The 17,840-nt window shown below is 53.2% G+C and overlaps 2 protein-coding genes and 1 pseudogene across 14 annotated transcripts in view; 2 read left to right on the forward strand and 1 right to left on the reverse strand.

Annotated features, from left to right (window-relative positions):
• The first annotated feature begins 298 nt into the window (after positions 1–298).
• On the forward strand, positions 299–12,622 carry TMEM191C (transmembrane protein 191C). 13 transcript variants are annotated; one of them, XM_054469086.2, is made up of 10 exons: positions 9,895–10,330; positions 10,610–10,733; positions 10,868–10,918; positions 11,070–11,147; positions 11,468–11,524; positions 11,633–11,692; positions 11,819–11,883; positions 11,963–12,035; positions 12,183–12,223; positions 12,303–12,622. In XM_054469086.2, exons 1-10 carry the CDS (start codon positions 10,035–10,037, stop codon positions 12,508–12,510), a joined length of 1,053 nt encoding a protein of 350 aa, XP_054325061.1. In that variant the 5' UTR covers positions 9,895–10,034; the 3' UTR covers positions 12,511–12,622. The 13 variants fall into 13 exon arrangements, with proteins under 13 accessions (XP_063518868.1, XP_054325064.1, XP_054325061.1 ...); XM_054469087.2 differs by having other exon boundaries at positions 12,306–12,622; XM_063662798.1 differs by lacking the exon at positions 11,819–11,883 and adding an exon at positions 299–986 and having other exon boundaries at positions 10,174–10,330; positions 11,633–11,751; positions 11,963–12,223.
• Positions 9,100–9,693, forward strand: LOC129022848 (transmembrane protein 191A-like; annotated as a pseudogene).
• A 3,079-nt stretch (positions 12,623–15,701) lies between the features above and the next one.
• Positions 15,702–17,840, reverse strand: part of PI4KA (phosphatidylinositol 4-kinase alpha) — a 155,377-nt gene continuing 153,238 nt past the window's right edge. Inside the window, exons 54-55 of the mRNA XM_054469096.1 lie at positions 17,308–17,391; positions 15,702–16,111 (exon numbers count right to left, since the gene is read on the reverse strand). Coding sequence (XP_054325071.1) covers positions 16,060–16,111; positions 17,308–17,391 — 136 coding nt within the window. The 3' untranslated portion in view covers positions 15,702–16,059. The remainder of the gene's footprint in view (positions 16,112–17,307; positions 17,392–17,840) is intronic.

Here is a 17,840-nt window from a genome sequence, read left to right on the forward strand (position 1 = left end):
TTAAATTAGCTGGGTGTGATTGAGGCTGGGCACTGTGGCTCACGCCTGTAATCCTAGCACTTTGGGAGGCAGGTGGATTGCCTGAGCTCAGGAGTTCAAGACCAGCCTGGGCAACATGGTGAAACCTCGTCTCTACTAAAAATAAAAAAAAAATAAAATAAATAAAAAATTGGCCAGGTGCAGTGGCTCACGCCTGTAATCCCAGCACTTTGGGAGGCCAAGGCGGGTGGATTACCTGAGGTCAGGAGTTCAGGACCAGCCTGGCCAACATGGTGAAACCCTATCTCTACTAAAAAATACAAAAATTAGCTGGGTGGTGGCGGGTGCCTGTATTACTGGGTGCTCGGGAGGCTGAGACAGGAGAATTGCTTGAACCCAGGAGGTAGAGGTTGCAGTGAGCCGAGATCACACCATTGCACTCCAGCCTGGGCAACAAGAGCAAAACTCCGTCTCAAAAAAATTAGCTGGGCATGGTGGCATGTGCCTGTAATCCCAGCTGCTTTGGGGGCTGAGGCACGAGAATTGCTTGAACCGGAAGGTGGAGGTTGCAGTGAGCCAAGATCGTGCCACTGCACTCCAGCCTGGGCAACAGAGTAAGATTATCCAAAAAGAAAAAAAAAATGAGCTGGGTGTGGCTACACCTGTAGTCCCAGCTATATGGGAGGCTGAAGTAGGAGGATTGCTTGAGTCCAGGTGGTGGAGGCTGCAGTGAGCTATGATTGTGTGACTGCACTCCAGCCTGGGTGACAGAGCCAGACCCTGTCTCAAAAAGAAAAGGGTCATGATGCCTCCCCAACAGGATATGGTGGGGACGCTCCAAGTCCACGGGAGAAGAGGGTACAAGCCGGAGCCATGGAAGAAACGAACACGTAAGACTCCAGAGGCAAACTGCCCGTCTAGACAGCTCCGGCCTGCAGAGTACACCACTCCCAGGCCAGCGCCATGAGGTCCTGCTGAGCCACCCACCTCACTGTGATCATCCCCAGGTAAACCCTCCGACGTGGGCCCGGTGCCCTCACTGCTGAGGCTGAAGCCACGTGGCCATGACAACCTGAGCACCACAAGCCGCCCTGTGCGTTTGTGGTGTGATCAGGGCCTTCTACCACAAGCCATGTGCCCAGGCTGATCCTCTCTGTAATGTGGAGAGGCGGCTGCGCTGGAAAGGCCTCAATAACAGCAGCTGGGCCCTTGCAGACAGACATCAGGGTGTGACCCTCGGGACTGGCTCCCTGCGGCCACTGCAGCACAGGTGTTCACATCTCACAGTGGAGGCAGTGGAAACCATGTTCGCCTGCAGGCTCTCGGTGAGGCTCCGAGGCTGGCCCCTTGCGTAGCCCCTGGTGACTCCTTGGCTTCTGGAGCGGAACTCCATCCTTCACACGGTGCTCTCCTCGAGGGCCTGTGTGCGTGTCTGTGGCCAAGTTCCCACTTCATAAGGACATCAGTCATATTGGATGGGGTCCCACCCTTCCCCAGTGAGACCCCATCTTTTTTTTTTTTTTTTGAGACGGAGTCTTGCTCTGTCGCCCAGGCTGGAGTGCAGTGGCGCAATCTCGGCTCACTGCAAGCTCCGCCTCCTGGGTTCACACCATTCGCCTGCCTCGACCTCACGAGTAGCTGGGACTGCAGGCGCCCGCCACCGCACCCAGCTAATTTGTTGTATTGTTAGTGGAGACGGAGTTTCACCATGTTAGCCAGGATGGTCTTGATCTCCTGACCTCTTGATCCGCCCGCCTCGGCCTCCCAAAGTGCTGGAATTACAGGCATGAGCCACCGTGCCTGGCCGAGACCCCATCTTAATCACACCTGCAGTGACCCTGTTTCCAAGTAAGGCCACATTCTGAGGGATTGAAAATTAGGACTCCAATATGAATTCAGGGGGACCCAATTTAACCTGTAATATGTATATATACCAAATGCAATTTTCTCCTTTTTTCTTTGAGACAGTCACTCTGTCACCCAGGCTGGAGTGCAGCTCTTGGCTCACTGCCTCTGCTTCCCGGGCTCCCACAGTCCTCCACCTCAGCCTCCTGAGTAGCTGGGACCACAGGCGCACACCACCACACCCAGCTAATTTTTGTATTTTTGATAGAGATGAGGTTTTGCCATGTTCCCCAGACTGGTCTTGAACTCCTGAGCTCAAGAGATGCACTTGCCTCAGCCTCCCAAAGTGCTGGGATTACAGGTGTGAGCCAGCATGCCCGGCCTCCAAATGAAATTTTCAAAAAGGCCTTTTCATAATAGTAACAGGAAACAAGTGACATAGGCATAGCCTTGATAAATGTGCCAAAAGCCCATTTGGAAATAGCACATTTGTAGGAGGCCTGAGGCAAGACTTGTGGGATTGGACAGGAATGCTCTGTTCCTGGGACCAATACCTGATGATGGAGAGTGTCCATTCTTCCCGTTTAAATTTTATTTTAATATTTTATTTTTGAAGATGGGGTCTTGCTGTGTTTGCCCTGGCTGGTCTGGAACTCCTGGGATCAAGTGGTCCTCCCACCTTGGCCTCCCAAAGTGCTGGGATTACAGGTGTGAACCACCGTGCCCAGCCCATTCTTCCCTTTTAATATATACGCTTCACATACAGGCTTTGTTTTTGCAACTCCTATCAAATCCCAACAATGTATTTGGGAGAATTTGACAAGACAGTTCTAAAGTTTATCTGAAAGAGAAGCAGCAGATCCTAAATGGCTTTCCCCAGGCCCAGCACTGGCAGATAGCACCTTTCTAACCTTCGGGTGTGAATCCAAGGGTGGTGATGGAGCTTCAGGACACATGCACCCTCGTGTCCCTCCTCTGTGTAAATGGAAGGCTTCAGTGCCAGCTCCTTTAGGTTGTAAGGACTGAACACGCTCACAGAAGTCATGTGCACAGTGAAGTGGGGGCTGAAATGCAGCAGCTCCTCTCCCCATGTTCTGTCCCCGCCCCACCTCTCCCCCACCTCAACTTTGACCACTAGGGGACCAATTATAACATGAGATGTGAAGAATAGCTCATGTAAAGCCACCCCACCCCAGTCACCTGGTTGCTGCGTAGTGTCACATTCATAGGAGTACAATTTAGTCACTAGTAATCCTTTGCGAGTAATACGAACGTCCAGTAATTCTTTGCTGCGTAACAGGCCTTGTGCTCAAAAGGTTCTGCAGACCTTGCCTGGGTGCTCTGGCCAAGCTGCAGTCATCCCAGGGCTGGCTGGGGGCTGGGGGTTTGCCGGCATGCCTGCTGGTTGGTGCTGCTGCTAGTCCCAGCTACTTGGGAGGCGGAGGTAGGGTGATGGCTTGGTCCCAGGAGGTTAAGGCTGCAGTGAGTCATGATCATGCTACTGCACTCTGGCCTGGGCAGCCAAGCAAGACTCTGTCTCAGAAAAAAAAATAAGTGGGTGAGAGGGGCTATAAAGGCTCTGAGGTCCACGCTCTGGAGGCCCACAAAGTCTTTTCTGCATCATCTTGTTTGTCAGGGCAAGACCCAAGGGTGAACCTAGATTCCTGAGCTGGGGAAACAGGCTCCACCTACTGGTGGTAACTGTAGACAATCTGTGGTCGTTTTGAGTCCACTATAAGTAACCAAAATACCTTCAGTCTTGCTTGCATTTCTCAACATTAGTGAAAGGGGACCCAGTGTTTGGCTGTAGCAGGCATCCTAAACTCTCCTTCTGACCTGCAGAGTTTTCATCTGCAGAACGTCCCCTCCTGGTGCACAGCATTCATGTCCCTTGTCCTCATCCCTGGTGGGTGCTCTCGCCGCCTCCTTTCTGATCCCATCCTCCTCCTTGTCCTACCAACCCCCTGTACTCACCCTGTGTATTTAGTTTATATAAATGTTAATGCCTGGCCAGCCGTGGTGGCTCACGCCTGTAATCCCAGCACTCTGGGAGGCTGAGGCGGGCGGATCACCTGAGGTTAGGAGTTCAAGACCAGCCTGGCCAACATGGTGAAACCCCGTTTCTACTAAAAATACAAAAAATTAGCTGGGCATGGTGGCAAGCGCCTGTAATCCCAACTACTCGGGAGACTGAGGCAGGAGAATTGCTTGAACCCTGGAGGCAGAGGTTGCGGTGAGCTGAGATCATACCATTGCACTCCAGCTTGGGCAACAAGAGTGAAACTCTGTCTCAAAAAAAATAAATAATAAATGTTAACACCTGTAGTCCCAGTGCTTTGGGAGGTCAAGGCAGGAGGATCACTTGAGCACAGGAGGTCGAGGCTGCAGTGAGCTGGGATGGCGCCACTGCTCCCCAGCCTGGGCAACAGAGTGATACTCAATCTCAAAAAAAAAAAAAAAAAAAAAAAAAAGACCAGGTTGGCTGGTTCATGCCTGTAATACCAACTCTTTCAGAGGCCAAAGCAGGTGGATCACCTGAGGTCGGGAGATTGAGACCAGCCTGGCCAACATGGTAAAACCCCGTCTCTGCTAAAATTACAAAATTAGCGGGGTGTGGTGGCGGGCGCTTGTAGTCCCAGGTACTTGGGAGGCTGAGGCAGGAAAATAGCTTGAACCCAGGAGGTGGAGGTTTGCAGTGAGCCAAGATCACGCCATTGCACTCCAGCCTGGGCGACAGAGCGAGACTCCATCTAAAAAAAAAAATTGTTATCATGGAGTAAACCTCATTTTCTATTTCTCACTGTCAACATTATTTTCAGGGCTCGCTGTTGATTTTAGGAGATCCCAGCTGATTTTAAGTGCTCTACGGGACTCCTTTGTTTTCATCTGTCCCATTTCAATTTTTTTTTCACATTTCATTTCTCAGTTCCCCAGGAATGAGTGGAGTGTTTAGGCTTTACTCACGGAGCGTCAACAATCCACTTGGAATGAAAAGAAACCATGGTCAAGTTTAACAAATGGGTGACAGAATGAGAAAAGATCTAGCAATCTTTAGAATTAAATGATTATTAATTAGAATACACAGGTACCAGGTGCGGTGGCACATGCCTGTAATCCCAGCATTTTGGGAGGCCAAGATGGGTGGATCACTTGAGCCCAGGAGTTTGAGACCAGCCTGGTCAACATAGTGAGACTTCATTTCTACAAAAAAATAATCAGCCATGCTGTAGTCCCAGGGGGTGCTGAGGTGGGAGGATTCCTTGAGCCCAGGATTTCAAGACCACAGTGAGCTAAGATCAAGCCACCGAAGTTCAGCCTGGGTGACAGAGCAAGATCCTTTCTCTCTAACAAAAAATTAAAATTAAAAAATATTGGCCAGGTGTGGTGGCTCACGCCTGTAATCCCAGTACTTTGGGAGGCTGAGGCAGGTGGATCATTTGAGGTCAGGAGTTTGAGACCAGCCTGACCAACATAATGAAACCCTATCTCTACTGAAAATACAAGGATTAGCCAGACGTGGTGGTGGGCGTCTGTAGTCCAGCTACTTGAGAGGCTGAGGCAGGAGAATCACTTGAACCACCACGCCCATCCTAATATTTTTTGTTGTTGTTGTTAGTAGAGACAGGGTTTCTCCATGTTGGCCAGGCTGATCTTGAACTCCTGACCTCAAGTGATCCCCCCGCCTCAGCCTCCCAAAGTGCTGGGATTACAGGCGTGAGCCACCGTGCCTGATCTGAAGACATTTTTGATTGGTTGATTGATTGAGTTGGGGTCTCACTGTTGCCCAGGCTGGAGTGTAGTGGCATGGTTATAGCTCACTGCAGCCTTAAACTCCTGAGCCCAAGAGATCCTCCCAGCTCAGCCTTCTGAGTATCCGGGACTACAGGTGCACACCAGCACACCCAACTCATTTTAAATTTTTTCTCTTTTTTTGATATGGATCTTGCTCTGTCACCCAGGCTGGAGTGCAGTGGCGCAAGCTCCGCTCACTGCAAGCTCCACCTCCCGGGTTCATGCCATTATCCAGCCTCAGCCTCCTGAGTAGCTGGGACTACAGGTACCTGCCATCACGCCCGGCTAATTTTTTGTATTTTTAGTAGAGATGGGGTTTCACTGTGTTAGCCAGGATGGCCTCAATCAGGAGATCATCCGCCTTGGCCTTCCAAAGTGCCGGGATTGCAGGCGTGAGCCACCGCGCCCGGCCCGGTAAAGTTTCTTACATGTTCACAAAGAGACAAACTTACAAGAGCAAAGCATTAACAACTTTAAGAGGCCAATGCAGGAGGATCACTTGTAGCTAGAATTTTGAGACCATCCAGGGCAACAAAGTGAGACTCTATCCCTACAAAAAAATAATTTTTTTTTTTTTTTTGAGATGGACTCTCGCTCTGCCACCCAGGCTGGCGTGCAGTGGCGCAATCTCGGCTCACTGCAAGCTCCGCCTCCCGGGTTCACGCCATTCTCCTGCCTCAGCCTCCCAAGTAGCTGGGACTACAGGCGCCCGCCACCACGTCTGGCTAATTTTTTGTGTTTTTAGTAGAGACAGGGTTTCACTGTGTTAGCCAGGATGGTCTCGATCTCCTGACCTCATGATCTGCTCGCCTCTGCCTCCCAAAGTGCTGGGATTACAGGCATGAGCCACCGCGCCCGGCCAATTTAAAAAAAATTTATTATTTTAGAAATGGGGTCTCACTATGTTTCCCAGGCTGGATTTGAACTCTGGACCTCAAGAGATCCTTCTGCTTTAACCTCCTGAGTCGCTAGGACTTCAGGCACGCACCACTGCACTCGGCAACATCTAGTTTTATTTCTCTTACCACGAACCAGTTTTTTCAGCACAAGTTGTCATGTGGTCATGGGGGTGCCTACCTCAAATTCTCCTTGCCCCATAGTTTAGTCTTGGTTCTATTCCCATGTGCCGTTGGCTGCCTTAGGAACAAGCATATGTCCTAGTTCTTGCCCATTAAAGGTGGGGGCTCCCAGCTCCCTAAAGAGACACAGAAGATATAGCAAATTGACTTGCTCTTTTAGGTCCCTCATGGTTACAAGGTGGCTAGAGCAGTTCCAGCCATCACCTACAAGCCCAGTAGGCAACAAAGACAATGTTGCTCCCATGTCTCCTTTTGCAGAAACGCAAACCTCCCAGAAGCCCACAGCCAACTTTCCCTAGTGTTTCAGAGGCAGAATTCTACAAGGGAAGTAAGACATCCATGGTTGGTTTAGACCAGTCCTGCTTTACACCCGGGGAGAGGATGGGCCTGGCTCCCCAGAAGAACAAATTTAGGGGCTTGTATCAGCAAGAAGGAAGAGAGAGAGACAGCAGTTTTAAGAGGTTGCTAGGCGGCCAGGTGCGGTGGCTCACGCCTATAATGGGAGGCCGAGGCGAGTGGATCACCTGAGGTCAGGAGTTCGAGACCAGCCTGATCAAGGTGAAACCCCGTCTCTACTAAAAATACAAAAGTAGGCTGGGCACGGTGGCTCACGCCTGTAATCCCAGCAATTTGGGAGGCCGAGGCAGGTGGATCACGAAGTCAGGAGATCGAGACCATCCTGGCTAACACGGTGAAACCCCGTCTCTACTAAAAATACCAAAAATAAATAAATAAATACAAAAGTTAGCTGGGCATGGTAGCCGGCGCCTGTAGTCCCAGCTACTCGGGAGGCTGAGACAGGAGAATCACTTGAACCTGGGAGGCGGAGGTTGCAGTGAGTCAAGATTGCGCCACTGCACTCCAGTCTGGGCGACAGAGCAAGACTCCATTTAAAAAAATAATAAGGTTGGTAGGCAACCAACTGTGTGTACAGATTCTTCAAGCTTTCCTACTACTATTTTTTTGAGATGGAGTTTCGCTCTGTCACCCAGGCTGGAGTGCAATGGCGCGATCTTGGCTCACTGCAACCTCCACCTCCCAGGTTCAAGTGATTCTCCTGCCTCAGCCTCCCGGGTAGCTGGGATTACAGGCATGTGCCACCATGCCCAGCTAATTTTGTATTTTTAGTAGAGATGGGGTTTCACCATGTTAGCCAGGATGGTCTTGATCTCCTGACCTCATGATCCGCCCTCCTCGGGCTCCCAAAGTGCTGGGATTACAGGCATGAGCCACCGTGGCCAGCCTCTTACTACTTTTTTTTTTTTTTTTTTTTTTTTTTTAAGATGGAGGCTCACACTGTCGCCCAGGCTGGAGTGCAGTGGCACGATCTCGGCTCACTGCAACCTCCGCCTCCTGGTTTTATGCGATTCTCCTGCCTCGGCCTCCTGAGTAGCTGGGATTATAGGCCACCATGCCCAGCTAATTTTTTGTATTTTTAGTAGAGATGGGGTTTCGCCATGTTGGCCAGGCTGGTCTGGAACTCCAGACCTCAGGTGATCCACCCACCTTGGCCTCCCAAAGTGCTGGGATTACAGGTGTGAACCACCGCGCTCGGCCTCTACTAATACTTTTTTTTTTTTTTTTTTTTTTTGAGATGGAGCCTCCCTCTGTCACCAGGCTGGAGTGCAGTGGTGCAATCTTGGCCCACTGCAACCTCTGCCTCCCGGGTTCGATTCCCCTGCCTCAGCCTCCCAAATAGCTGGGACTACAGGCAAGCACAACCATACCCGGCTAACTTTTTTTTTGTATTTTTAGTAGAGACAGGATTTCACCATCTTGGCCAAGCTGGTCTTGAACTCCTGAACTCGTGATCCACCCGCCTTGGCCTCCCAAAGTGCTGGGATTACAGGCGTGAGCCACCGTGCCCGGCCGTCTCCTACTTCTTAAAGGGTGAGAGGCAGGAGGATCGCTTGAGCCCTGAAGTTTGCGGCTGCAGTTAGCTTTGATCGTACCACTGCACTCCAGCCAGGGTGACAGCAGGACCCTGACTCTAAAAAAAAAAAAAGCAAAAAGCATACTCTATTAATACTTCCTCCTTACTATAATGTTTACTGTGGTCTTTATCAGACTAGAGAGTGCTTTTATCTCTCCCTTTTGTAAGAGCTTTTAGAATTATCAATAGATGGTCAGGTGAGGTGGCTCAGGCCTGTAATCCCAGCACTTTGGGAGGCCAAGGTGGGTGGATCACGAGGTCAGGAGTTCAAGACCAGCTTGGCCAAGATGGTGAAACCCTGTCTCTACTAAAAATACAAAAAAATTAGCCGGGTGTGGTGGCAAGTGCCTGTAGTCCCAGCTACTCCGGAGGCTGGGGCAGAGAATTGCTTGAACCCGGTAGGCGGAGGTTGCAGTGAGCCAAGATTGTGCCACTGCACTCCAGCCTGGGCAACAGAGTGAGACTCTGTCTCAGAAAAAAAAAAAGAAAAAAATTATTAATAGATGGTGACCCTCATCTTCATGTTTTCTGCATCTATTGAAGTGCACCATTGAGATCGTGGAGTTCTTCCCTGTTTGTCCATATGGTGAACAACACTGATTTTCTGATGTTGAACAATCCCTGGAATAAACTCTGCTTGGTTTCCATGGATTTGTTTCCCTTTAGATTTTGTTAGTAATTTATTTTGGATTTTTGCATCCAAGTTCATAATTGTAACTGGACAAATAAAGGCAGATTTTAAAAGGACAATTCGGGAGGCTAAGGCGGAAGGATCACTAGAGCCTGGGAGATTGAGGCTGCAGCCAGCCTTGATTGCTCCACTGTACTCCAGCCTGGTGACAGCAGGACCCTGCCTCTAAAATAATAATACATAAAAGCACGAGTTTACCTACAGTCTCACCAAGCAATGAAAGAGCTTATCTTCCTCTTTCCTTTACGGATCTTGCTCATGTATTTTATCTTAGTTACTTTAGCATAAATGCTAAATCAAATTCTTTTTCACTAGACATCATCATAGCTCTAGGCGTATACCACATAATACCCAAGCACATTTTAATCATTAAAATTGTTTCCTTTTTTTGTGGCTACTGTAACCACTTCAGCGAACCATTTAATGCATAGTGGGTTTAAATTATTTTTTCTCCTTCCTGGGATAAATTTCCCAGGAGAGGGATAATTGGGTCAAAAGCTACGAACATATTTATGGGTTCTTTTCCACAAGAGATCGATCAGTTTGCAAGTGCCATCTGCAGTGTGGGGGAACCAATCTTCAACTTGCCTGCATTTGGTATTAGTATTTTATTAACCTTTCATTGATCCAATTATGGCTCTTTGACACAATTTTCATCACTGATGGACTAAGTGTGATCTGGCCTGACCCGCCTCCGGCCGGCGTGAGAAGGGGCATGTGTCGGGCTACGCTCGGGCTTCCCCTGCCGCCCATTGTGATCCAGCCCGCTAGGCGCTCCCTGCCGCCCATTGTGACGCCTGCCAGCCGCAGGCTGGGTCCCCGAGGCAGGCGGCATTTAGGCTCGGTCTCCACAGCCATGGCCGCGACGCAGGAGCTGCTGCTGCAGTTGCAGAAGGATAACCGAGATGGTCGCCAGCGGAAGCAGGAGCTAGAGAAGCTGATGCGCGGGCTTGAGGCCGAGAGCGAGAGTCTCAACCGGCGCCTGCAGGACCTGAGCGAGCGGGAGCGAAGGTGCGCGGGGAACGTCGCTCTACCTGGCGGGCGCGCGAGGGTCGGTCCCGCAGGCAGCGCCGCGAGGTGCTTCGCAGAGTAACAGGCTGATCCGCCCGGGCCCGCATCTCTGCTCTAGGCCCTTGGGAACGGGTGATCCACCCAGCGGACCCAGGTGGCGGACTCGGCCAGGACTTCCCAGTCCTCAATCATGAGCCTGCGGCTGGTCCTTCCTGGCGACTGCGGGATCCTGAGCGACCCAGTCCACCTTGTAGCGCCAATCTCAGTTTCTCTCTGCAGCCTGCTGCGGAGGCAAAGCCAGGCAGCGCAGCCTCTGCAAGAGGAGGCGCGCGAGGCGGCGCGGGAGCGCGCGGAGCGGGTGCGCAGAAGGCTGGAGGAGGCTGAGCACCACAAGGAAGACTTGGTGAGGAAGAGTCCTGGAATGGGGCTGGATCCAGGGTGGGGTGGGGCAGGGAGGGCGGAAGGGGGCGGGATCCGGGGGTGGGGTGAGGTAGGACCGGCGGAGAGGCCGGCACCGCCCCAGGACCCTGTCCGCAGGAGCAGCACAGCAGGCAGCTGCAGGAGCAGTGGGAGGAGCTGTCGAGTCAGGTACGTGCAGGAGACGGGAGGGCCTGTCTCTTGGTTCCCCTCGGAAGTCCTGCCCTTGTCCTTGCCCTTGTTGCTTCCCCGTCCCTGTCTCCCCTGACACCCGTTCCTCCAGAAGGCCGGTAAACCCCGCCCTCACAAGCCCCGCCCCTAGCTCTTCTACTACGGAGGGGAGCCGCAGAGCCAGAAGAGCACGGAGCAGCAACTCGCAGCCCAATTGGTGACGCTGCAGGTGCTTGAGCGGGACCCTGAGGTCTTTAGTAGGGGCGGAGCAGCAGCATGAGCGGGGCCGTGACCCCCCTGGGGGTGTGGCTTAAGGCAGGCCGTGAAGGCGTGGGCGGGGTAGGGATGTGGGCGGAGCATAATCGCCCGGGGGCGGGGCGCGGAGGGGGCGGGGCCATGACCAGCAGGGGCGTTGCTTACGTCTGGTCCTGAGTACGTGGGCGGGGTCATGATCGCCTGGGGGCGGGCACTGAGGGCCGGGGCGGGGCCCGGAGGCGCAGCGGGTTGCTGGCCTGCGGACCTCCTGACATTCTCTGGGTCCTTCTCAAGAATGAACTGGAGCTGGCGGAGACCAAATGCGCCTTGCAGGAGGAGAAGCTGCAGCAGGTGAGGGCAGAACCGGGTTCTATTGGAGGAGGGTAGGCTTTCGAGTGTGGATGGGGAAGGGCCTGTCGCCCCGCCCCCGCCGAGTCTAACCCGGGTGTCCACACCCAGGGCGCGCTGCAGACAGCGGAGGCCTGGGCCATATTCCAGGAGCAGACCGTAGTCCTGCAGGTGCGGCCCCACTCAGACGCCAAGGTGCCTCTCGCCTCTCCTTCCCCAGACCTGGGGCGGTAAGTCTCCCAACCCACCGCCAGGACGCCTCCCCGAGGCCTCAGTCCGCACTCTCACCCGCTCCAGGAGGTGCAGGTGAAGGTGATGGAGGCGGCGGAGGAGCTGGACGCCTGGCAGAGTGGCCGGGAACTGTAAGGGAGTTGGGCCTGCGGGCGCGGCGGGGCACTGTGGGGCCGGGCCGGGCTCCCACCTGCATGCCTGTCCCCGCAGGTGTGACGGGCAGCTTCGCGGAGTGCAGTACAGCACCCAGTCGCTCATGGAGGAGATGGCCAGGGCGGACCGAGTGAGCGCCTGCGCGGGTCCGGGCGGGGTGGGCTGGAGCGGGACACGTCTCCCCATCCCCCCCGCGGTACCGCCTCTCCCTCCTCCTGGAAACCGGGCCGGCGCCGCGGGTGCGGAGGTAGCTGGATGCAGCCCTCTCTCCCCGCAGGAGATGCGGCTGTTCGGCGGCCCTGGCGCGCTGGCCATCAGGTAAGCCAAGCGGTGGGCGCGGCTGCGGTCCCCCAGGTGCCCGCCCGAGCCGCTGCCCACCTGCCCGCCTTTCGCCCAGCAGGCGGTGCGTGCTGGGCTCGCTGCAGGTGCTGCTGACGCTGCCGCTCCTCTTCCTGGGGCTGTCGCTACTCTGGACGGTGCTGTTGGACCCCGGCGCCGTCTCCGCGTGGCTCTGGAGCCTCACCTCGGAGACGACGCTGCGCCGCCTGCGCTACACGCTGTCCCCGCTGCTGGAGCTGCGCGCTAACGGGCTGCTGCCAACTTAAGTGCAGCGCCCCGTGCCTGGCTCCAGGTGGACCGCAGGGCACCTGGCTTTATTTCTGGTGCACTCCTGAGAGTGTAGACCAAGGTCGCCTAATAAACTCCTCAAGGGATGAAGCTCGTGCGTTCGTCGTCTGTCTCCCATGTTATGTAGGAGCTTGACTGGTTTTTCAGCCTCCAAAGATTCCTTCCTTTCCTACAGCTCATGGATTTAGATCCACTCCCCAGTACTGTAAACAGCATTTTTAGTTTTTCAGGATACATAATTTGTCATATTGCCAGAAACTCGTACATAGCATTTGACACTTTTTTCTTTGCCAATTTGACAAGCTGCCTTTTTCAAGTATTGTGATTTGAAATTATTTCTACCATATTTGAATTTATTTCTACCATTTGTAACATGTTGATCCTGATTTTTCAATGCTCCCCTTTCCTTCTGTTTGATTATTTGGGAAGTCACACTCTGTATTCTGGTATTCTTACTACTTGAGCTCAGCTCATCGCTGTCATCTTCCCCTAAACCGCCTTAAAGCATCTTAGGTCTTTTTCCTCTGATCACATGCGCTACTTTTTTTTTTTCTTTTGAGACGGAGTCTTGCTCTGCGCCCAGGCTACAGTGCAGTGGCATGATCTCGGCTCACTGCAAGCTCTTCCTCCCGGGTTCCAGTGATTCTCCTGCCTCAGCCTCCCAAGTAGCTGGGACTTCAGGCGCCCGCCATCACGTCCGTTTAATTTTTTGTATTTTTAGTAGAGACAGAGTTTCACTGTGTTAGCCAGGATGGTCTCGATCTCCTGACCTCGTGATCCTACCCACCTTGGCCTCCCCAAAGTGCTGGGATTACAAGCATGAGCCACCGTGCCTGGCCAACATTTTCTCCAGATATCTTACTGTTATTGAGTCCTAATTTCCACTGTGGCCAGATAATACACTCTGCGTGATTTTAATTCTCATTTACTGAGACTTGTTTTGTGGCCCAGCACAAAGCTTGTAATGAACATTGAGAAGAAAGTGTATTGTTGCTGTTGACAGAGTGATTTTTTTTTTGAGATGATGGAGTCTCGCTCTGTCGCCAGGCTGGAGTACAGTGGTGTGCAATCTTGGCTCACTCCAACCTCCACCTCCTGGGTTCAAGTGATTGTCCTGCCTCAGCCTTGCAAGTAGCTGGGACTACAGATGCACGCCACCATGCCCAGCTAATTTTTGTATTTTTAGCAGAGACGGGGTTTCACCATGTTGGCCAGGATGGTCTTGATCGCTTGACATTGTGATCCGCCTGGCTTGGCCTCCCAAAGTGCTGGGATTACAGGTGTGAGCCACCATGCCAGGACGAGAGTGTTTTCTAAATACCCAGCACATCCAGGTGGATGACAGGCTTGTTGAGGGCTCCTGTGTTTACTTTGTTGTTGGTAGCGCCGTCAATTGCTTATTGTGAAATGCCCCTTCATAAACACCCATACACATTTTGATTGTGGATGGCCAGTCTTTACCATCTGTTATTTTCATCTTAGATCTGTCTTCATATGTAAAGTGCTTTGGTTATAATCAGCACATAACTGGGTCTCACTTCCTCAATTCATGTTTATAATCCCTTACTTTTAAATTGGGCTGGTAAGTCTATTATGTTTCTCCTTTTCTGCCTTCTTTTGGATTAGTATCTTTTAAAACTCCTTTTAACTTTTATATGCTGACTCATTTTTTATTGAGACAGTCTCACTCTGTCATCCAGTGTGGAGTGCAATGGTGTGATCTTGGCTCACTGCAACCTCCACCTCCCGGGCTCAAGCTATCTACCTCAGCTTCCTGAGTAGGTGGGGACTATGGGCTTGTGCCACCATGCCCGGATAATTTTTGTATTTTTTGTAGAGATGGGGTCTTGCCATGTTGCTCAGGCTGTTTTCAAACTGCTAGACTCCAGCAATCCACCCACCTCAGCCTCAGAAAGTGCTGGGATTACACATGTGAGCCACTGTGCGGAGCCTATATTTTTATTTGTACTGCTCAGGACTCAACTGTGCTTCCTAAAGCTGAATATTTGTGTTTTTCAACTCTGGAAATCCCATTAGAAGTTGATTGGGGCCGGGCATGGTGGCTTCCAATCCCAGCACTTTGGGAGGCCGAGGCGGGCAGATCACCTGAAGCCAGAAGTTCAAGATCAGCCTGGCCAACATGATGAAACCCCTTCTCTACTGAAAGTACAAAAATTAGCTGGGTGTGGTGGCGTGCAGCTGAAATCCCAGCTACTTAGGAGGCTGAGGTAGGAGAATTGCTTGAATCTGGGAGACAGGTTGCAGTGAGCAGAGATCGCGCCACTGCACTCCAGCCTGGGCGACAGTGAGACTCCGTCTAAAAAAAAAAAAAAAGAAAAAGTTGACCGGAGCTTTTCATCCAACTCTTCTTTTTTTTTTTTTTGACCCTGTTACCCAGGCTGGAGTGCAGTGGTACCATCACAGCTCACTGGAGTCTTGCTCTTCGGCTCAAGTGATCCTCCTATCTTACCCTCCTGAGTAGCTGGGACTACAGGCATGCACCACCACATGGCTAATATTAAATTTTTTTGTAGACACAGGGTCTTCCCATGTTGCTTATGCTGGTCTTGAACTCCTGGGCTCAAGCAATCCTCTCGCTTTGGCCTGCTGAAGTGCTGGGATTAGGAGCCATCCCGCTTGGCTTTCCTTTCCTTCACACTGCATGTTTGGTCATCTCACTGTTCTGATCACTGATTTTCTCTTCTTACCTGCTGCTGTTTAGCTGATCTTTTGGAGTTTCTCATTTGTTTCAGGTCTTTATTCCTATCTGCTTCAGATGCAGGGCCTCGGTGGGTGGGAGTAGATGCCTGCTGGGTCTAGTCACACAAAGATTTTGGAGTTCTAGAGCACAGCACTTGAAAACGAGCAAGAGGGAAAGACTAGAGCAGTGGGAAGATGCTGTGGAGAGCCACACACAGGCCCCCACGGCAGCCCTGAGGGAGACAGCTTTGGAGCGGGCAGACAGCAGTCAGGACAAACACAATGTGTGTTTTGGTGCACCTATGCCGTGGTGAGATTGTGGGAATTTCATGCTTGTTAAGCCACAACCTGTGCTCCTGGGCCCCAGCCTGTGAGTGCAGGCAACACTGGGCCCCCCTCTCTAGGGGCAAATCCAGGAACTGCCCTTTGGCTGAAGGTGGACTTAGGACTTGACACAAAACCTCACAGATTCCAACACAGCACTATTTTGGGTTTTTATTTTGTTGATGTTGGTTAAATCTTATATCTTTTTTTATACACAAGAAAATACTTCATGTACCTATGAAATAAGACAGGTAGGGAATATGTCCAGTGCAAACAGAGGACTCACACCCGTGCATAGACAGCACCATCCAATGATTGTCGCTGCAGTCCATGGCGTTACCAAGGCTGCGCCACCCACGTGCTGCCCCAGGAGGCGCTACCAGGCTCTTCTGGCCACAGGCCTCTCCATGGCATGTGGCGGCAGGATGGGGAGGTCACAGGGCTCCATGATTGTGGGGCAGCTTCGAGGGCACATGGGGCGGAGGGCCTCGGAGGTCCCCTCCTCAGTAGGGGATGTCATTCTGATAGTACTGGATCATGTCGTAGGTCCGGCTCCTGAAAGGCCAAGGAAGAGTGAAGGGAGATACGAGGGGCCAGTGAGGTCTGGAGTCCCTCCCCTGCAGGGAGCCCTCCCTGTCCAATCAGCCCCTTATGGCTGCCCAGCACCTGAAGGTACAAATGTCCCGGGCGTGCCCTCCCCCACCCAGTGACCACATCTCCTGCTCCAACCCGGGGGCCTCCGAGGCCACCTCATGCTCCTCAGCCAAACCGCTTCCATCCGTGGGAGCCACTGCTCTGCCACGTGGGCCTCGGGCCCCTTGGCTCGTCCTGGCCAGATGCCTCCAAGGGGTCTGTATGCTCTCCTTGCACCTCTGGAGAGCCCCTTCTCGCCCTGCCCCAGCCCCTCTTGAGGTCCTGGCTGCCTGGTTTCTCTGCTTCCTATCAGCAAGAGCTCCTTCTGTGCCCAGCCTCCACAGTGCCCTTGTTAGGGTGCCGGACCCGGGCGCCACCTGGGGGCAGGTCTCAGCTTCCTCTCACGCTCCTCCGGCAGTTCGTCATGCAGATGGCCATGCCTGGGCCCCTCCTCGTAGTCTGGATGTGGTCTGTCCCATGGCACAGCCTTGGGCCCCCACAGGCCCCTCAGGGCCTTACCAACCCCACATGTTTAAGTGCTGCCCCCTTCGGGGATGGCTCACTTGCTGGGATCGCCATCCTCCCTTTGTTCAAGCCAGACCCCTCAAAGCAACCTCTGACTCCCACAGCAGGGAGCCTGTCAGCCCGGTGCTCCGCCTTCGGACCCTGAGCCAGCCCTCCCCAGGGCCCCCTGCACCCATCTCCTCCCACCACAGTAGTGACCAGCAGCCCAGCCTGCACCTCCAGTCACTGCCCACGAAGCAGCCCGAGGCAGGCACAGGGAAGGAGTGGGGTCTGACTCCTCAGCCCTCCTGGGAGGAGGGAGGCCTGACACCAAACTCAGTTCTAATACTCCTGGCCTTGTGCCCCTACTGCTCCTTCGGCCTCACGGGCCCTGCCCAGGTAGGCCCGGCCTCTGCCAAGTGTTCCCCTCAGCACACCACAGCCCCCTAAACCAGCACCCCACTGCTCCTCAAGAGTTCCTGTCAAGGCTTGGGTCTTCACGAGAGGGGCAGCTTGGGGACAGCAGAATCCTCATCGCCTGGTGCAGGCAAGGCCCCGCAGGTGCCCAGTGGCTGCCGAGGCAGTGGGTGAAGGCAGGGGGGCGGGGCACTCACCTGTTGCTGAGGAAGCAGCTCTGGATGACCTTCATGATGAAATTTGCAGCCTCGCGCTCAGTCATGTTGGGGCTAAACCTGTGCCTGGGGGAGAGGCTGTGTCAGGGCTGCCATGGGCAGGGCCGTGCTGGCTCCCTGGCCCAGTGGGAGGAGGGTCTTCCATGGGGACGGACTTCAGCTGAGAGCCACGCCCTGGAAATGTACCTTTGGGGTCCACATGTTGGAAGATGGGGTGCTGTGAAGGCCACGCCTGGCCTATTATGGGCCCTGTCCCCTTCCCAGCATCACCTGAGTGGCCCCATGGCATTAGAGGGACTAAGCACTGGGGAGCTAAGCTACTGCAGCCCCGGACCTTAGGGTCGAGGTGGGGTGGACATAGCATCCTTGACATAAATAGAGGCCCCTGGGTGGGTCTTTGGTGTGGCCAGCACAAGCAGGGGCCCCTCACAGGCATGGTACAGGGGCAGAGCCTCACCAAGGAGGTTCCAAGGAGATGATAACCACAGTGACAATTACACAAAAGGTACCTATCT

The sequence above is a fragment of the Pongo pygmaeus genome, chromosome 23 (genome assembly GCF_028885625.2).
Source record: "Pongo pygmaeus isolate AG05252 chromosome 23, NHGRI_mPonPyg2-v2.0_pri, whole genome shotgun sequence".
NCBI classification, from domain to species: Eukaryota; Metazoa; Chordata; class Mammalia; order Primates; family Hominidae; genus Pongo; species Pongo pygmaeus.

Excerpts from the sequence above, each read along its gene's own strand:
- TMEM191C (XM_054469083.2), top strand. The coding sequence starts at position 10,035 with ATGTGTCGGGCTACGCTCGGGCTTCCCCTGCCGCCCATTGTGATCCAG. Across the intron at positions 11,148-11,467 it reads CCCAATTGGTGACGCTGCAG|AATGAACTGGAGCTGGCGGA; the intron begins GTGCTTGAGCGG and ends GTCCTTCTCAAG. Across the intron at positions 11,752-11,962 it reads CCTTCCCCAGACCTGGGGCG|GTGTGACGGGCAGCTTCGCG; the intron begins GTAAGTCTCCCA and ends CTGTCCCCGCAG.